Source organism: Amaranthus tricolor, chromosome 13 (genome assembly GCF_026212465.1).
Source record: "Amaranthus tricolor cultivar Red isolate AtriRed21 chromosome 13, ASM2621246v1, whole genome shotgun sequence".
In the NCBI taxonomy this organism is placed as follows: Eukaryota; Viridiplantae; Streptophyta; class Magnoliopsida; order Caryophyllales; family Amaranthaceae; genus Amaranthus; species Amaranthus tricolor.
The window spans coordinates 4913931-4930093 of NC_080059.1; the positions used below are offsets into that span (position 1 = coordinate 4913931).

The 16163-nt window shown below is 29.9% G+C and overlaps 1 protein-coding gene across 1 annotated transcript; it reads right to left on the bottom strand.

Annotated features, from left to right (window-relative positions):
- Positions 1 to 3852: 3852 nt before the first annotated feature.
- On the bottom strand, positions 3853 to 7481 carry LOC130797465 (transcription factor PIF7-like). The gene is made up of 6 exons (XM_057660052.1): positions 7076 to 7481; positions 5528 to 6104; positions 5349 to 5444; positions 5173 to 5238; positions 4696 to 5082; positions 3853 to 4141 (listed from the first exon to the last, which is right to left on the bottom strand). Exons 1-6 carry the CDS (start codon positions 7228 to 7230, stop codon positions 4028 to 4030), a joined length of 1395 nt encoding a protein of 464 aa, XP_057516035.1. The 5' UTR covers positions 7231 to 7481; the 3' UTR covers positions 3853 to 4027.
- Positions 7482 to 16163: the final 8682 nt, after the last annotated feature.

The following is a 16163-nucleotide window of genomic DNA, read 5'->3' on the forward strand; positions in this document are numbered from 1 at the left end:
AAAACAAAGATGTTATTAACTTTCCAGTCTGTCACATTACTCAGATATCAGAGAATGGTTCCAGCGCAAGGGCTATATTCATACCATAGAACACGAAATACAATTACGATAATAGTCGCGCTAATGGCCGTGAAATGGCTTTTGCAATCAATGTAGATGGTTTTGGAGTTGTCTCGATCTATGTTTCAGTTCCGATAAGCTCAAAAATCTTTACATTGTGGTCACAATATGGTGGTTGCTTACGATATTTTATACATAGTACAACAAAAGAGTACATAACATATCATGGGGTGTCAACCATCAACTTAATTTTTTGATTAAGTTGGTTCCTTGACATAGTATCAGCAATCATTGTGATCAAAGGGTCATGGGTTCGAATCTCATTCAACCCACATTTCAAATGGAGTATATGGTACCATAAATGAGGAGCACACGTGTAGATTCCACACTTCTAACCCAAAGGGATCTCGTCTAACATATTCTAAACTATAACCATTAGCATAAGCTTTTAGTTGAGTTGGTTCTTTGATAGTCAGTTGATTATTATTATCTCGAAATCTACAAGAACATGGGTCATGGAGTATTTATTTTTTGATCTCAAGGCGAAAATGGCCAATTGTGGCCAACTTGTTACAGATAAACGCAGGTATTGAATTTAAGTTTCAAGTAGTGAACTTCAATCGAAATTCGAGCTAAGTCTGAATCATTCTTTCTTATAACTCTCCACTTGTGAGGAAAACAAAAGGAATTATCAGAAAATGAACTGTCAAGTGTGTAGTCAAATTGGGATATAAGGTTGGAAGTAAACTCTTAAAACAACCATCTACAAGAACAGGAAGGCTGAAGTTGATAGGAAAAGAATTGGAGTTGAAATTTGAAAAGGGTAGGTTTTAGCTTTGATGATAATCAATAGCGACCTCCAACTGTGTAGAACATAAATCTGTTAGTCCACATACGGTTTAGATTTATGTCTAAGGCCATTTGTTTGCTTTGTCATATGGACCTAAAATATTGTGGTCTATTATACTCGCTTGGACAAATTGAGTTGTTTTGTAACTCTAGGTTCTTCAGATGAACTTCGCCTGTGAGTGCTCGTCATTCAATGTTAGTCCTAAGCCCCACTAAAGGAGATGTGAGCACTGATCGGTATGTTTGTAACAACCAGCTCGGTAAAACTTACTCGAATCCCATAATCATGAATAACCGACCATAAGCTTTTGAGATTCAGGCTTCGGCATTATTGTTGTTTTTTTGATAGCTCTACTATGATAAATGTCAAAGGTTGTTTGGATATTTAAGATCTTGGTTGGATCCTGATTCATATGATGTACATCTGGCATATCTTCCATGAACCAAGAAGAGATTTGCGCAGGAATTCGGATATGTTAAGTATGACCTAAATCTATATGAAAGGTTATCATCTTATATAAGGCGATTAGTCGAAATGAAAGGCCACAAATTAGAGCTTTTGGTAGGTTGCTTTAAGTGTCAAATGACTTTCCATTTTCATCATATTAAGTAGCTATCACTGGCCCTTGTGTTACAGTTTAACTGATCCTTTATTTTTCTTGGAACAGGACATGATCTCTTTGATTCCTTACATGGAATTGCTTGTTCTGATTAATCACATCCGATATTCATACCATTACTATATTCCTCTAAGTGAAGTTGCCTTCCAATCTACCCCTTTTATTTCACACTGCAGACTTGTGGTCCCACATGAGACGAATGGAGAAGAAGAACTCGTGTGGACGACTACTGAAAGTGATCTATTGGTTCATATAGCCGACCCCTATCTTTTGAGATCAGGTTGTAGTTGTTGCAATTGTTGTTGATATATTTTCTTTAAGTGAAGTTGCCTTCCAATCTACCCCTTTTATTTCACACTGCAACTCATGGTCCCACATGAAATGAATGTAGAAGATCACTCATGTGGATGACTATTGAAAGTAATCTATTAGTTCATGCAGCCGACCCCATTTTTTTGAGATCAGATTGTTGATTTTGTTCTTGTAGGTCCCACATCTATGATGAGCATATCAAAATTGTGGTATGTATCTGTATAGCCTAGATGTAATTGGTCCTGTCTGCAATGTTCTTAAAATGGAATCTGCAGGATAAGTTTTTTTTAATTCTTTTTTTTTTTTCCTGCTTCTCTTTCCTTAAAAGTAATGTTTCTGGTTAAGCTAGCCGTCCACTTTCCTTATTGGTAATGCACAAACCACCTCATCTATATTCCAAATGGAGTCATTTAGACTGAACTTAAAGCACTTGCCATGCATTTCAAGCCACACAATGAATTGGCAAAAAGGAAATACAAAGAAAGTGGCTATGCTTTTCTATAGTGCAATTTATTAGTTTCTAGATTTGTATCTTATACTTCCTCCGTTGCATTACATTTGCTATTATAGTGATATTTTCTCACACGTGTCACAATTAGATGCGAGTATTTCAGAACGGAGAAAGTATCAAGGCGGAGGAAATATACACTATTCTTTTAAGAAAATTTTCAAAATTTTAGGGCCTAAAAACAGGTAATAAAACTAAATATAAATTACTTTTATTAAGACCCTTTAATTTAGAGTGCTCTGTACGATTGGAACATTGTACATGCCCATAACCTCCTCTAATATCAAGAATAATTAGGATAGATCATGGCAACTCAATTTGTGGTTCTGAACTGCAGAATCCTTGATACAATTAGATATTGTTGGTGACTCCAAACCATCAAATCCGTGTTCTCTCTCTGATCCTTCCTATGGCCCCTCCCCTCTAAATTTAACCCACTTTATGAATGGAAAATGATGAAAAGAAGGAAACACAACAATAACAAATGAATACCAAGGTAAGGTTTGAGGGTTGGATGCAATCTTACCTTTTAAATAACGTAGAGTTTATTTTCCATTGATCTTTAATTATAAATATCATCTACAATTAATAAGAAATGCAAATGACTTGACGAATCATTCTACTACAATCCATTATATTTTGAAACTAAAAACCTAATTTTTGGCTCCATTGAGGATAGACATAAGGAAAAGCAAGATACAAAGAAAAAAAGATGATATGTTGCGGTAGTGTGAAGTATATATAGGAGACTCACTTTTGTAATTCTAGTCTGTCCATAAATCAGTGGAAAAGGCAATAAGAGTAAATTTTCTAATATGATATACTTGTATGTTAAACTAAAAATAAATTAAGTGATGTGTACTTATTTTTGTAAGTTGTAGTGAGGTTTGTTACTAAGGATTGATTGAAAATAACTTCTTTAAGGTTGCATATATCTGATCTCAAATTTCGTTCAGATGAGAGTCACTTGATGGTATTGAGGTGATATGATGTTGTTTTGCTTTGATCTCTTTCTATCAACAATTTAGATGAGACAACGTCTATGACATTGACAACCCGTTTGGTAATCGATACTAAATTGTGCGAATGGTAATGGAAAGTTAGTGTGATTTTGGTAGGAATATCTCTTGACAAATTTAATGGTCATGCTTATTCTCTTTCAAAATCTCATTTTCTTTATAAAATTCATTCCAACTATTTGAAAATGTGGTATTAGGTGGTGATAGAATAATGTGAACAAAATACTTTTTTATATGATCATACTTTTATCAGAATGACATGATATATATCATAAAAATTTACAGTACAAATCATTTTCATTAACACCAATTAGTACCGATAACCAAACGGCCGTGAAAGGGTATGTTTGGTTCTCATGCTAGCTATTCTTGAATTGCCATGATTTGTTTAAGATGGATAAGTTGAAATTTATACAGACAAAGGGAAATGAGAAATTTGTTTGAACAATGATCCACAGCTATTCTATTCTGTTATATTGGAGTATAATTGTAATGATGGAACAAGTACATGTAACAAAATGGGTTTTAATGTAACAAATAGAGGCAGAAAAGAGAAAAGGAATATATCTGATTATTATCAACTAAAATTCTAGACCATTTACATTTGTCAAAACTGCTTCAAAGCGATCTAATTAACCTCAAGATCACGAACGTTCGAATCAACTTTGTTGAACATGAGGGTTTGACTGCAAATGATTGCTTGCTGATTGTGTTGATGTCTGTTGTTGCCTCTGTAAAGCTGCCATCCTGTTGTAGAGTTCTATGTTCATAGACTGCATACATATACATGTAATGGGATTAATTGCTGTACTGCATAGAAAGAATAAGGGGAAGATAGATCTCTTAGGGCGTGTTCGGTTTAGTACCTAAATAGCTGTTAGCAGTTTAATAAGGATTAACACTACTCTAGAAAAATGACATTGGTCGGTAAAGTAGCGGTTTAAGTTGTGTTTGATGATGTAGTTGTTTTCAGAAGTAGTGATTTAAGATATTCTCTACATTTTTCTCGTCAAATTATGGTCCAACACCTAGCGTAACCTTTGGGGGATATCCGAATCCGCGCATCTCTCCTTGCCCACTCCTTGGAGGGGGCACAGGTATGATTTGCCCGCTACCCTTCTTCCCCTGAACCCTGCCTTATGCGGGATACTGAGTTGTTGTCTTTGATTTTGACTTTGACCTAGTGTAACCGTAACTTTTACCAAACAATATTAATTTACACATCTAAATATTTAACAAGTACAGTTCTACATCTACAGCTATTTAGCTACCTTTGACATGTGCTTAGATTCTTATATTTTAGTTTAGTCCACAAGGGCATAGTTACCTGTGCCAAAAGTGTGCTGTAGGGATCTTGTAGAGCAGCAGAAGTGCTGGCTCCAGGATCAGCTGGATTTGGTTGCTGGTTAGCCGCAGGCATCATCTGAGGGACGACAAAAGCAGGTGGCACAAATGCGGAGGCAGCATTAGCAACTTGAGTAGGATGCATTATTTGGGTTATCGTCTGATTCGCTGCATCATTCATACCGATTCCCATCCCTAGACCGGCCCCCATTCCCATCCTCGCTAGTAAAGACATCTGTTGTAAGTGTTGCTGCATTCCTAAAGGCATCATAAGCTGAGGCATAAATCTTGCATTTGTCATCATCTGAACTTGTGCTTGAAGCTGTTTTAAGTACTCTATTACCTCATCCAACATCGAGGCTTTATCTGTCTGTTACATTCCGGAAGTGGAAATTAGTATATGGCTAGTATTAAAACATTTAATTCGTTTTATGGATTATGATTTTGTTTACGTTCTTACCTTACTAGCATTCGGAACAAGCTTCTGCAGAGCTTTCATCTTTTGATTTATGCGGTCTCTTCTTCGCTATAATATACAGTTATGTTACTATTGTGCATAATATAAAACATTTTTTGTATTCAATCATAGTTTCAAAACTTAAAATATGCTATAAAGATTCAATGATTCGAGATTACCCTCTCAGACTGATTATGAACAGCGGCTGCTCTTCCTTTTCTTGTTGTGTAGGATCGACCTGTTTCTCCTTTAGTGTAGTGTTCATCTTGGTTATCCTGCAGGGTGTATTCCCAATTCCCATCATTTTCATTGCATAAAGAAAAATACGAGGGATTCGGAGTTTAGAAGATTTAAGTACCGAGCCACCATGGCAAGCAGAGTCCTCATCAGTCGTAATCTTAGTCCTCGTACAACTCCTTGGAGACTCGTAAGACGCCCATGTCATCATAGTTGTGTCGTTCGTATTGTTGTTTTCCTTACAAAATGTAGCATTAGCACTTGCACACGCGCTCATCTCATGATCAGTTGTGTTCCTGACCGCACAGTTTTCAGACTCAGAGCGTGTTCGTTTCTTCATTAGTCCCGGGGGAGTGGGTGGGGGACCACCAGTTGTTTGTATGTGTCCAGAGTTTTCAGCCCATTTTCCACCAGAAGATCCCACAACTGATGAGCCAATGTTTTCCCTTTTCTGATGACCCGATTGCTGATGAGCCACAGAACAAGGCATTAGATTCGGGCTTTGTTGGTTGTTGCAGTAAGTGGCTTGATGGACTATGGACTCTAGTGTGTCCGAGGCACTACCTACGCCACCACCCCATGTCGGCTTTGGAGGGCAGGTGGTGGTTGTGCTTGCGGGACCAGGGAAAATCCCTCCGAGTTCGTGCATGGCTAGTTGTCCATTTTCCCATGTCAGCTCTGTAACCTCAAAATTGGACCTGAAAAATTATTGCCCAACAAACATAGATGATTAAAAACTATGTTCCACGTGAATTTATTAAATTTATTGCACATCTCATCTTTTTTAAAAAAATCAAGAAATTCCTTTCATGTGAAAGTAAGCTTTGCAGAATATTTCCAATTACTGCGAATCATTTAATTAAAAATTCTATTAATAATAAATCGTGTAACATTAAAATTAATGAGATGAATTTTCTGTCCACCTTATACTATTACCCTAGATTCACCTTTAGTTTAGACTCAATAAATATTAATGGAAAGAAACATGAGTTGCTTCTGTAAAACCATATCAAAAAAACAAAGCATAACTAACTCTATAGAAAAAAAAAAGATATTAATGGAAAGAAACATCAAAAAAACAACGCATAATAACTAACTCTATAGGAAAAAAAAAAAAAAAAAAAAAAAAAAAAAAAAAAAGATGAACCATAAATTTTCCATCAAAACTTGCTTAGTTCATCGTGACCAAATCTCCTTGTATATAATCAAAAACCAGCAAGAATAAGTGTGTTTGAATGCATTAATTCGAGAATTCGTAAAGACTCTCTCCTTCATCCTTACGACAGGATTTAACTTTAATTCTCATCGGTCATCACCTACAACAAGAATTAATTTTCTCGCTTCTTTCCCGGTAAGTATTCACTAACCTTACCCGATTAAAATAAAATGCATGAATTAAAAAAACTAACACAACCAAGAATCTCTTGCTCTAAGCATGAGTAACTTATCTCGAGTCAGATATACACAACTTTATCCTAATAGACAATGGAGAAAGGATTCCCAACCTTACCCCAATTAAAAAAAGTCATGAATTCAAAAAACCAACACAACCCAAGATTTTCTTACATCATCTCAATTTTCTTACATCATCTCGAGTTAGATGTATGCAACTTTATCCTAACCGACAACGGAGAAACGAAGAGCAAAGAAGGGAGAATAATAGCCATACATAGGAACAAGTTGAGAGAAACTCTGTTGTTGCTGAAAATGGAGATTGTGATTAGTGTGTAAGTCCACGTGAGAAGATCTGTTTCCTTCTTCTCCTTGTTTAAGGTCTTGTCTTGGGTGACTTAGATTCCAATTGGGTACTATACACTGACTCATGATGTTCTCTTCTCCTTTCTTTTTTCCTTTTTTTTTTTTTAATTTTCTCTATTTTTTCTTATTATCTATAACCCATTTAAAGGGAGGTTTATATGAATGAATGAGAGCTGGAAATTTTATTTTGGCAGCTCACATGAATGTCATTTTCTTGTTGATTTTGACTATTTTTTTCTGATTTTGTTGAAAAAAGAGTTCACAATCAATATGTGGTAACGAAATGAGGGAATATTACCACTAGTTATTGAGACTATGACTGTGTTGCAAGAGAACTTAGGAGGGGTCTAGGGAATAGTTATAGGTGAAGTTACGTTTTTCCTATTTTTATGCAAACCACTTAATAAGTTCTATGTTTTTTCCCTCCTCATAAAATTATTTTTTCATTATAAAAGTAAGATTTTTTCCATTGATCAAAAATTTTATTAAACATAACGAGTCTATATAGATTTTATTAGATCAGAGCTAAAAAGTGTTAAACTGTATTGAATTGAACTAAAAGAATTGTGAATGTATAAGTAAAAAATGAAATTGACCTGAATTGAACTAGACTAAAACGAATTGGATAGAATGAATTATTAGGGTCATGTGAATATTATAATATGACGGAATCCACACTTAGGTGTGTTTGATTTGGATGAAATTATTTTTTCTCTTTTTCATTAGTGTGGTTTCGTAAGAGATTTAAAATGATTAGTCGGATAGAAAAGTGCACCTCAGTCATTTGCAAACATTTTCCTCAACCAGGAGGAAATTGAGATCAAGATTTATTACTGCTTGATGGTTCATGCACATGCATATTCAACTTCAATATCTTTTTCTTTACTACGTTGTGTTATTCATTACCACTTGAAAAACTAATACTAAATAGTAATTAAAATTTTTTGAAGAAAACATGTGTATGAAGATCGAGATTTATTCCATGGAAATGATATAACACTCTTCATACAAACTTATAATAGAAATTCCTATAGTCATACCATTGTCCATTTATACCTTATTGCCAAATAAAGAGTTTTCCATCAAACCAAACAAAAAAATTAACTATATATTTTCAGTTTTAAATTCATAAAATAATTTTCATGAAAATCAATTTTATTTAAAAAGATTCCATCAAACCAAACAATCCTGAATTATTATTACCATAAATGAATCAAAAATAAGTCATGTTAAAATTAATAATAACAATCTATGCATCATTTATAACACCTAAATTGTGTATTTTTTGGGGGGTGTTTGTGGACAGGTGTGAATTATGCTTGTACAAACATTACTCGGCAAGGGTGAAGGTGGGCTATAACAAATAACAATTATTGATAGGCTAAGGTCCCTTGTTAGTATTCTTGCTTATCAACATCAAAGTTTATGGTTGTATGGACCAATCTTGTCCCCCCCCCCCCCCCCTCCTTCTAAGATCTTCTTTACCCTTAATTTGATTAGAAGGTCCTGATGAAGTTCTGAGCATGTTTAATGTGTTCAATTGCACAGCGCTTTAAAAAAATTAGACGGCTCATAATAATTACGTAGTATATTATGTTAAGTGTTTAAAGATACAAAGTTGTAAGAAAAATATCATAATTTTTGAAACTATACGGAACCTTTAAATAATTTGTCAATTTTGTTCCGCCTTTCAGAATGTCTAAACTCATTTTTGTTTGTCCTTCCCATGCATTTTCTTTTAAAAAAAATGATGTTTTGGCCTAAGTAGATTATTAGTGTCATAAACTCCAAAGAATATGCATTAATCATACACTAAACATCACTTTTAATGTCATGTCATGATATCATGTCCCATTTTTCATTTTGGAGGTATTTTGGAGGGTACGATTATACGGGTATTATCCACTATCTTTTCTCTAAATTATGAGTTTGTATGAAAATATTGAGTTGATGACTATGACTATCATTCATGTTATGATTTTCCATCTTTAATATTAATCAAGTTATATTTTGAAAATTGGAAATTTTCTTAGAAAATGTACAATTTTCTATGGCAAAACTAAATTTAATTATAGTTATCCTCTTTCCTTTTCTAAACCTACCTTATACACTTAAAAACTTATCTTTTACAACTAAACTAATTTTTATTGAATTCACTTAGTTGAATTCTTTGTAGATAATGGTCAATTAAATGGTTTTTTGTAGGTATTGTTAATGTGAAGAGTGGAATTTATGGCATTCAGATTTTAAGGGAGTGGTTCTAACTATATGGCCTTTTTTCACGTTGATATACATGGTAGAATTGAAGAGCAAATAACCGCATGAATCTCATCTCCAATAAAGTTTTTACAAGTTGAAACTAATCTACAATTTTGTTTTTAAAATTATTTGTTACATGACACATAAGAAATCTATCATATTCATAATTTATACTCCTTTTATCCTGTAGCATTTGTTACAACAACAAAAGTGAGCAAATTTTGAAAAAATTATTAAAATGAGTAAAAAAGTGTGATTTATGAGGAAGTGAAATAAATGTTCAAATGAGATAAAAAGATAAATTAAATGTGCGAATGGCCTAAAATAAAATATACGTCTAGTAAATTATTTAGAACGGACTAAAATAAAAAATTTAGCAAAATTCGTACAACAGAGAAAGTAGTCATTTTTGCTATTACATATGCAATAATTTTGGTACTAACTAGGTATAGTTTAATGCTTTCTAATTACAATGTGAAGGAATTCTTATCTAAAAAGGGTTCAAATTGCAATATTACAGAAGTACAATTTTTCATTACAAGGTAGGTTGAAGGAAGGAGAGATCTAAATAAAAATCGATTTTATGACCTTATATGAAAAATGTAATACTTATTTTAACTGAGATAAAATCTGATTCTTAAATACAAAATTTTGTTGCCCTTGATTTGCTTCATCATATATATATATATATATATATATATATATATATATATATATATATATATATATATATATATATATATATATATATATATATATATATATATATATATATATATATATATAGATTTGGTTGGTTGAGACGAAGGGCCCAACAAAGAAGCCATGTCTACTTTTATAATCAAAATATTTGGAGCAAATCTAGTAATTTCCTTCTTATCATATATAAATGAATGAATCTAACTTATTTTTGTTGTTAGCTAAAGATATATTAATGTAAGTGGAAAAACAATTAAAAAGCACTCTTGTTGTTTCGAAAAGTTTGTCTATTATGAAATATTCTATTTAAATAGAGATAAATTCATATATGTTTTTTCATAAATGTATATGAATTAAAATACATCTATATGAATCTTACTATATTTGTCTTAATGTAAAGAATTTTTAATAGTATTTCATATTATTTCTTATGATATATATTTTATAAACATTAAGACTTGAAATATATATTTTAAAAATTATGTAAAGATTAAATAAATTTTCAGAATTAAATTGAGGAAGTACTAACATTAAGTTGCACATTGGTCAAATTGTAAATCATGGCATTCAATTTGCCTAGCATGTCTTTGAGTCATCTCTATATGTCAATATTGTGGACTACTTTTCCGGTCCATTTGAATTTATACCATAAGATTTAAACTTTAACATTTAAATTTACAAATTTTTGTATGAGATGGTTTCAACGTAAGACATGTCTCATATTTGGATAAGTAACCCAATAATAAAACGTTTTAGTTTTTAAAGTTTCTTTATTTAAGGTCATCTCACTGTGAGACTGCCTCATACAAAACAGATTGTGTTTAATCATATTGCAAATTTAAAAAACAGTGAGAATACTTCTTTGAAGGAGTTGTAGTTCTTTGTGACGATGCCAACCAAAAATATAACAGCACATGAGAAATAAAACGTACAAGAAAATATTCATAACGTTGCCTAACATTAATATCTATTTGAACTCATTACAAGGATGAAAGAGAAAGTCTTTAATTATTAATATTATTTTCAATCATAACCACACTTAATATAATATTTTAAAAAAATTAGTTACATTAATACTAATATGATCTATGGGGAATGTGGAAAAAAAAAAAAAAAAGAATCAAACTCACAAAACTCAAATTTCTCTTAAAATTAGATATACTTGTCTCCTAAAATGAATTTTAGGGAAGTGTCAACCCATATATTAAAACACATTGTCAAGTCAATAATTATTGTAATTAATGCGGAAATTTCAATCAAAGGCCTCCCAACAACTTCAATTACTTAACAATTATGCTAACGTGGAATTTTCTATCAGTATCCTTATATTCTTGAACGTGAAAGTAAATTATTAGATTTTCATAAATTCTTATCCACTTTTTAATTATTTAGATTCATACAAAATTTATTTTAATTTTAAATTTTACTCACATACTCAAATCAACTAAAATCTATAAAATTTTAAAAAAATTGGACATGTAGCAATGCAAGATTTGTTAAGAAATAAATTCGACTCATAATTAAAGCCTTAAAAAATAAAAATTCACTGTAAGATTTTGCCTAAAACTTTTCTTTTTATCCTAAAGTTTTATCTTGAGAAGTACCAAATAAATATATAATAATTTTAGAAAAGTAAATTTTGTCACAATTAGAGTCAGTACCATTTTTCTCAACAAAGTTATTGGTTCAATTCTCACCAAGATCTATTTTCTCTTGATCTCTCATATCATATAGTAATAATTATACAAATTTTCATATGAGACAATTTCATGGTGAGATCATTTTAATTGGATTGGCTTAATGTATATTTTTTTTAAAAGTGATAACTTTTTATAGTTTTAAAGTTATCACTTATAACCTTAAAGTGATCACTTACAATTTCAAAGTGATTACTTAGAAAAACGGGCAACTTGTACGGACTTGTTTTATGGTACGACGGTCTCATATAAGACGGATTGTTATAATTATAAAAAATGATAATGGAATGAGGGCGAGTAACGTGTCTCTATAAACCACATGTAATGTTTTGACTTGGAGTATTTTGTACAGAGACATTGGTCCACCAAAATTGGGTACCAATCATTTTGAACCAGTAGTATGCAAGATTGAGATTCTGATCAACTTCTTATGTGGCTACAATTTTATCCATTTTTCCTCCTTTATGCATGCCTTTCATGATTATTAGCTAGATTTTACCTCTAAATTAATTTAACCCCTAGTCTTATGAAAAGCATGTGCGACATATATCACATGTTAGTGGTTTAAGGACGTTAAATAACTTTTTAGTTTTTTCTTCTCAAATATTTGCTATTGAATAGTTGCTTGGATTGAAAGTAAATATTTAAAGGGTTAAAAAAAGTCAAACTAATGTAACAAAGGTAATGAGAGATGTAAATATAGTTATTGAAATAATTGTGATAGAGGTAGAATATTAGTAAATTAAAAAGGATGAATGAAAAAAGAGGTTGATTCCCCTCATTTGGAGCCCGCCTCCCCTTAGGATAAATTTATACCCCCAAAATAAGAGAACTTATTGCTATTTTTTCCATTTTTCATTACCTTCTAATTAATTGTTTGACCTTTCTAACAATCAAATTTCTTTAATCACAATAACTTTATTTTCTTAGTTTGCTTTAGATATTTGCCTTCGATCCAAGGGACCCCTGATGGTGACATATTCAGTGGAGAAATGTCACTATCAATAGCAAGTATAATGAAACAGAGAAAATATTATTTAAAATTCATATTTGATCTCTTTAATTTTTCAATTATAGTCACCCTACAAAAATTGCTCAAAATTCGTCACGATTTTCACACATGTTAATGCACTATTTTAACGTTAATATCTCTAATAAGCATAATTAAAAAATATAAAAAGTTAATATTAATAAAATTATCAAAAGGTTAAGCTAACAAAGAGTAAGTGATCCCCTAAAACTAATATATGTTAGGTGGAGACCGGAAACCACTTAATAATATTATATTAATATAATAAAATATTATTGTTGTTCATGAAAAATTTAAGCTTATTATGGGACATGAGCTTTTTAGAAAAAGCTTAAATTACCAACACTCTCATATGAGATAATCTAGAAACCTTTTTAATCCATATATCATTTGGTGTCTTATCTAGATTTTCAATCATACTCGTACTTAAAAGTGTGGGTAACAACTTGACGAGCATATCTCAATGTGAAATGGATAGGTAGATCTAACTATGTAATTATGTTTCTTCTTTCAAACACACTTTTTAATTACGGTATTCGAACACAAGTAAATTGTCAAAGAAGTTCTTTATTCTTAGATTAATGAATTAGTAAAAATTATTAGGAATAATATAATTTTTTTTCTTATTTTCTTATAATAATATTAATTTTTGATTAGTCATGAAGAATACCAACTTATGGCAGTGTTTCCCTAGTATAACCCTAACACGTTAAAAATCAAATTATATGAGATTATATCACAAAAAAATCGGTAATTTAGTTAATAAACTAAAGTTGGTATTATTTTAGGAAAAAAACCTCCTAAAGTGTATGTCATTCATGGTTAATCAAAAACTTGTATTATTGTAGGAAAATTAACGAAGGATTATATTATTGATGATAATTTTTCCAATAAATTATTGGCTCATATATTTCCCATCCAATATTTATCAAAGTGTCTTTTGATTATCTACTTCATTCTAAAACTAAAAAGGCTATTAAATTAAATAATAGATACTAAAGTAAACATATTTAAAAATTAAATCTTGTTTCAGCGAGACTAAAATTCTTGTATAGACGTGGTATGTAGTATTGATCTACACACTTTTGTATGCACGAGTTACAATATAAGTCACTAGCTCGCACTCCAAGTCTAGTAATTAAATGGTGATGTAGTCATTTTAATACTTAATATATCTATAAAATATATCTATAAAAAAACAGTGGAGCATGTCGGCCAGTGGCCGTAGAGATAGTCGGAGTAACATTAACAATAAATGAGACTATAAATATCAAGCAAGCTAGGGTGGACTACATTACTTAGAGTTTTAAATGAAATAACAATTTGACAAGAGTTGAGAATGACTTGTAAGTTGTAAATTTCATTATGAACTTATGAATGCTCATACATACATAATATGCATTCTATCTTATATTTCTTATAAATTCTAACTATACAAATTTGGTCCATGGATAATAGTTTATTCTCAATTGCTATTTATTTTAAATTTTACGTTATTTTCTTTTTCATAAATTTATCTTAAATATCTTATTTTTATTTATAGTACCTATTTTTTTACTGTTTAATCTTAATATTCCACTTTAATTTTTATAAGTTTTAATTTTTTATCAATTTACCCTTAAAATTACATGTCACCTACTTATTTAGAGTGGTCTTTACCTCCTACTTTTTCTTAAAATTTGCATGAAACAAATATGGGAAATTAGGTGTAAAATTGGAAAGAATATTACCTTTTATTTTAGTTTATTCTAACTATCGATTTTGCTTCAATTTTTTTATAATGGTTTTATTTTTTTCTTTTAATATGATTCACAAACTTATTATTTATTTTTTATCTTTATCATTTATTTTCATTATGTATTTATTTATTTTCAAAAATTTTCAGTTTTCACTAAATTTTATCTAAACTACTGGTGCATTTTGAGGGGAAGAAAATAAGTACTCCTATTTATTTCATTGACAGTTAGTGCGATTGAAAATAAGATTGCAAAATGGGTCCTGGGCTCCTGGTGCTCCCATTTTTCTTCGGTTGCAGCGCGTTAACCGCTAAGTGCTCCCCTTTTGTACTTTCATTTTAATCTCAACAATACCCAATCTATGTACTCCGTCCTAATCCTTTTAAATGTCCTATTTAGTTTGATATATCAGTCGATTTTTTGTGAGATCATCTCTTTAAGTGACGTCTCTCAAGTCCAACCCATTAATTACTAAAAAGGTTTAATATTTCAATTATTATCACATAAAATCATAAACGGCCTCTCTCTTGAGAGCTCGTCTTTTCTAAAGACGATTCTTAAAAGCTCAACCTATTATGTTAATTAAAAAAAAAAACTGACGCGTGTGTGTAAGTGTAATATAAAAAGTGACATAATATATTTAGAGTTATAACAACATTTATTTGGGGTTATAACATAATATATTAAAAGCAATAACAAAATATATATATATATATATATATATATATATATATATATATATATATATATATATATATATATATATATATATATATATATATATATACATATATATATATACATATATATATATATACATATATATATACATATATATATATATACATATATATATACATATATATATATATATATATATATATATATATATATATATATATACATATATATATATACATATATATATACATATATATATATATACATATATATATACATATATATATACATATATATATATATATATATATATATATATATATATATATATATATATATATATATATATATATATTTATATATATATATATACATATATATATATATACATATATATATATATATATATATATACATATATATATATATATATATATATATATATATATATATATATATATATATATATATATATATATATATATACACACACATATATATATATATGTATATATATATATATATATATATATATATATATATATATATATATATATATATATATATATATATATATATATATATATATATATATATATATATATATATATATATATTAGGTTATAACATAATATATATGAGGTTATAACAACATATATTTGTGATTATAACATATTATATTTGGGGTTATAACATAATATATAGTTCGGTTTTTAATGGTCTGTGTTTGAGGGTATTGTATTTTATAACACCAAATATATTATGTTATAACCCCAAATGTATGTTGTTATAACTCCATATATATTATATTATTACTTCAAATATACATTGTTATAATCCTAAATATAGTATGTTATAACCTCAAATATATATATTATTATAACTTCAAATATATTA

Excerpts from the sequence above, each read along its gene's own strand:
- LOC130797465 (XM_057660052.1), bottom strand. The coding sequence starts at position 7,230 with ATGAGTCAGTGTATAGTACCCAATTGGAATCTAAGTCACCCAAGACAA. Across the intron at positions 6,105-7,075 it reads TTCTCTCAACTTGTTCCTAT|GTCCAATTTTGAGGTTACAG; the intron begins GTATGGCTATTA and ends ATAATTTTTCAG. Across the intron at positions 4,142-4,695 it reads ACAGCACACTTTTGGCACAG|TCTATGAACATAGAACTCTA; the intron begins GTAACTATGCCC and ends ATATGTATGCAG.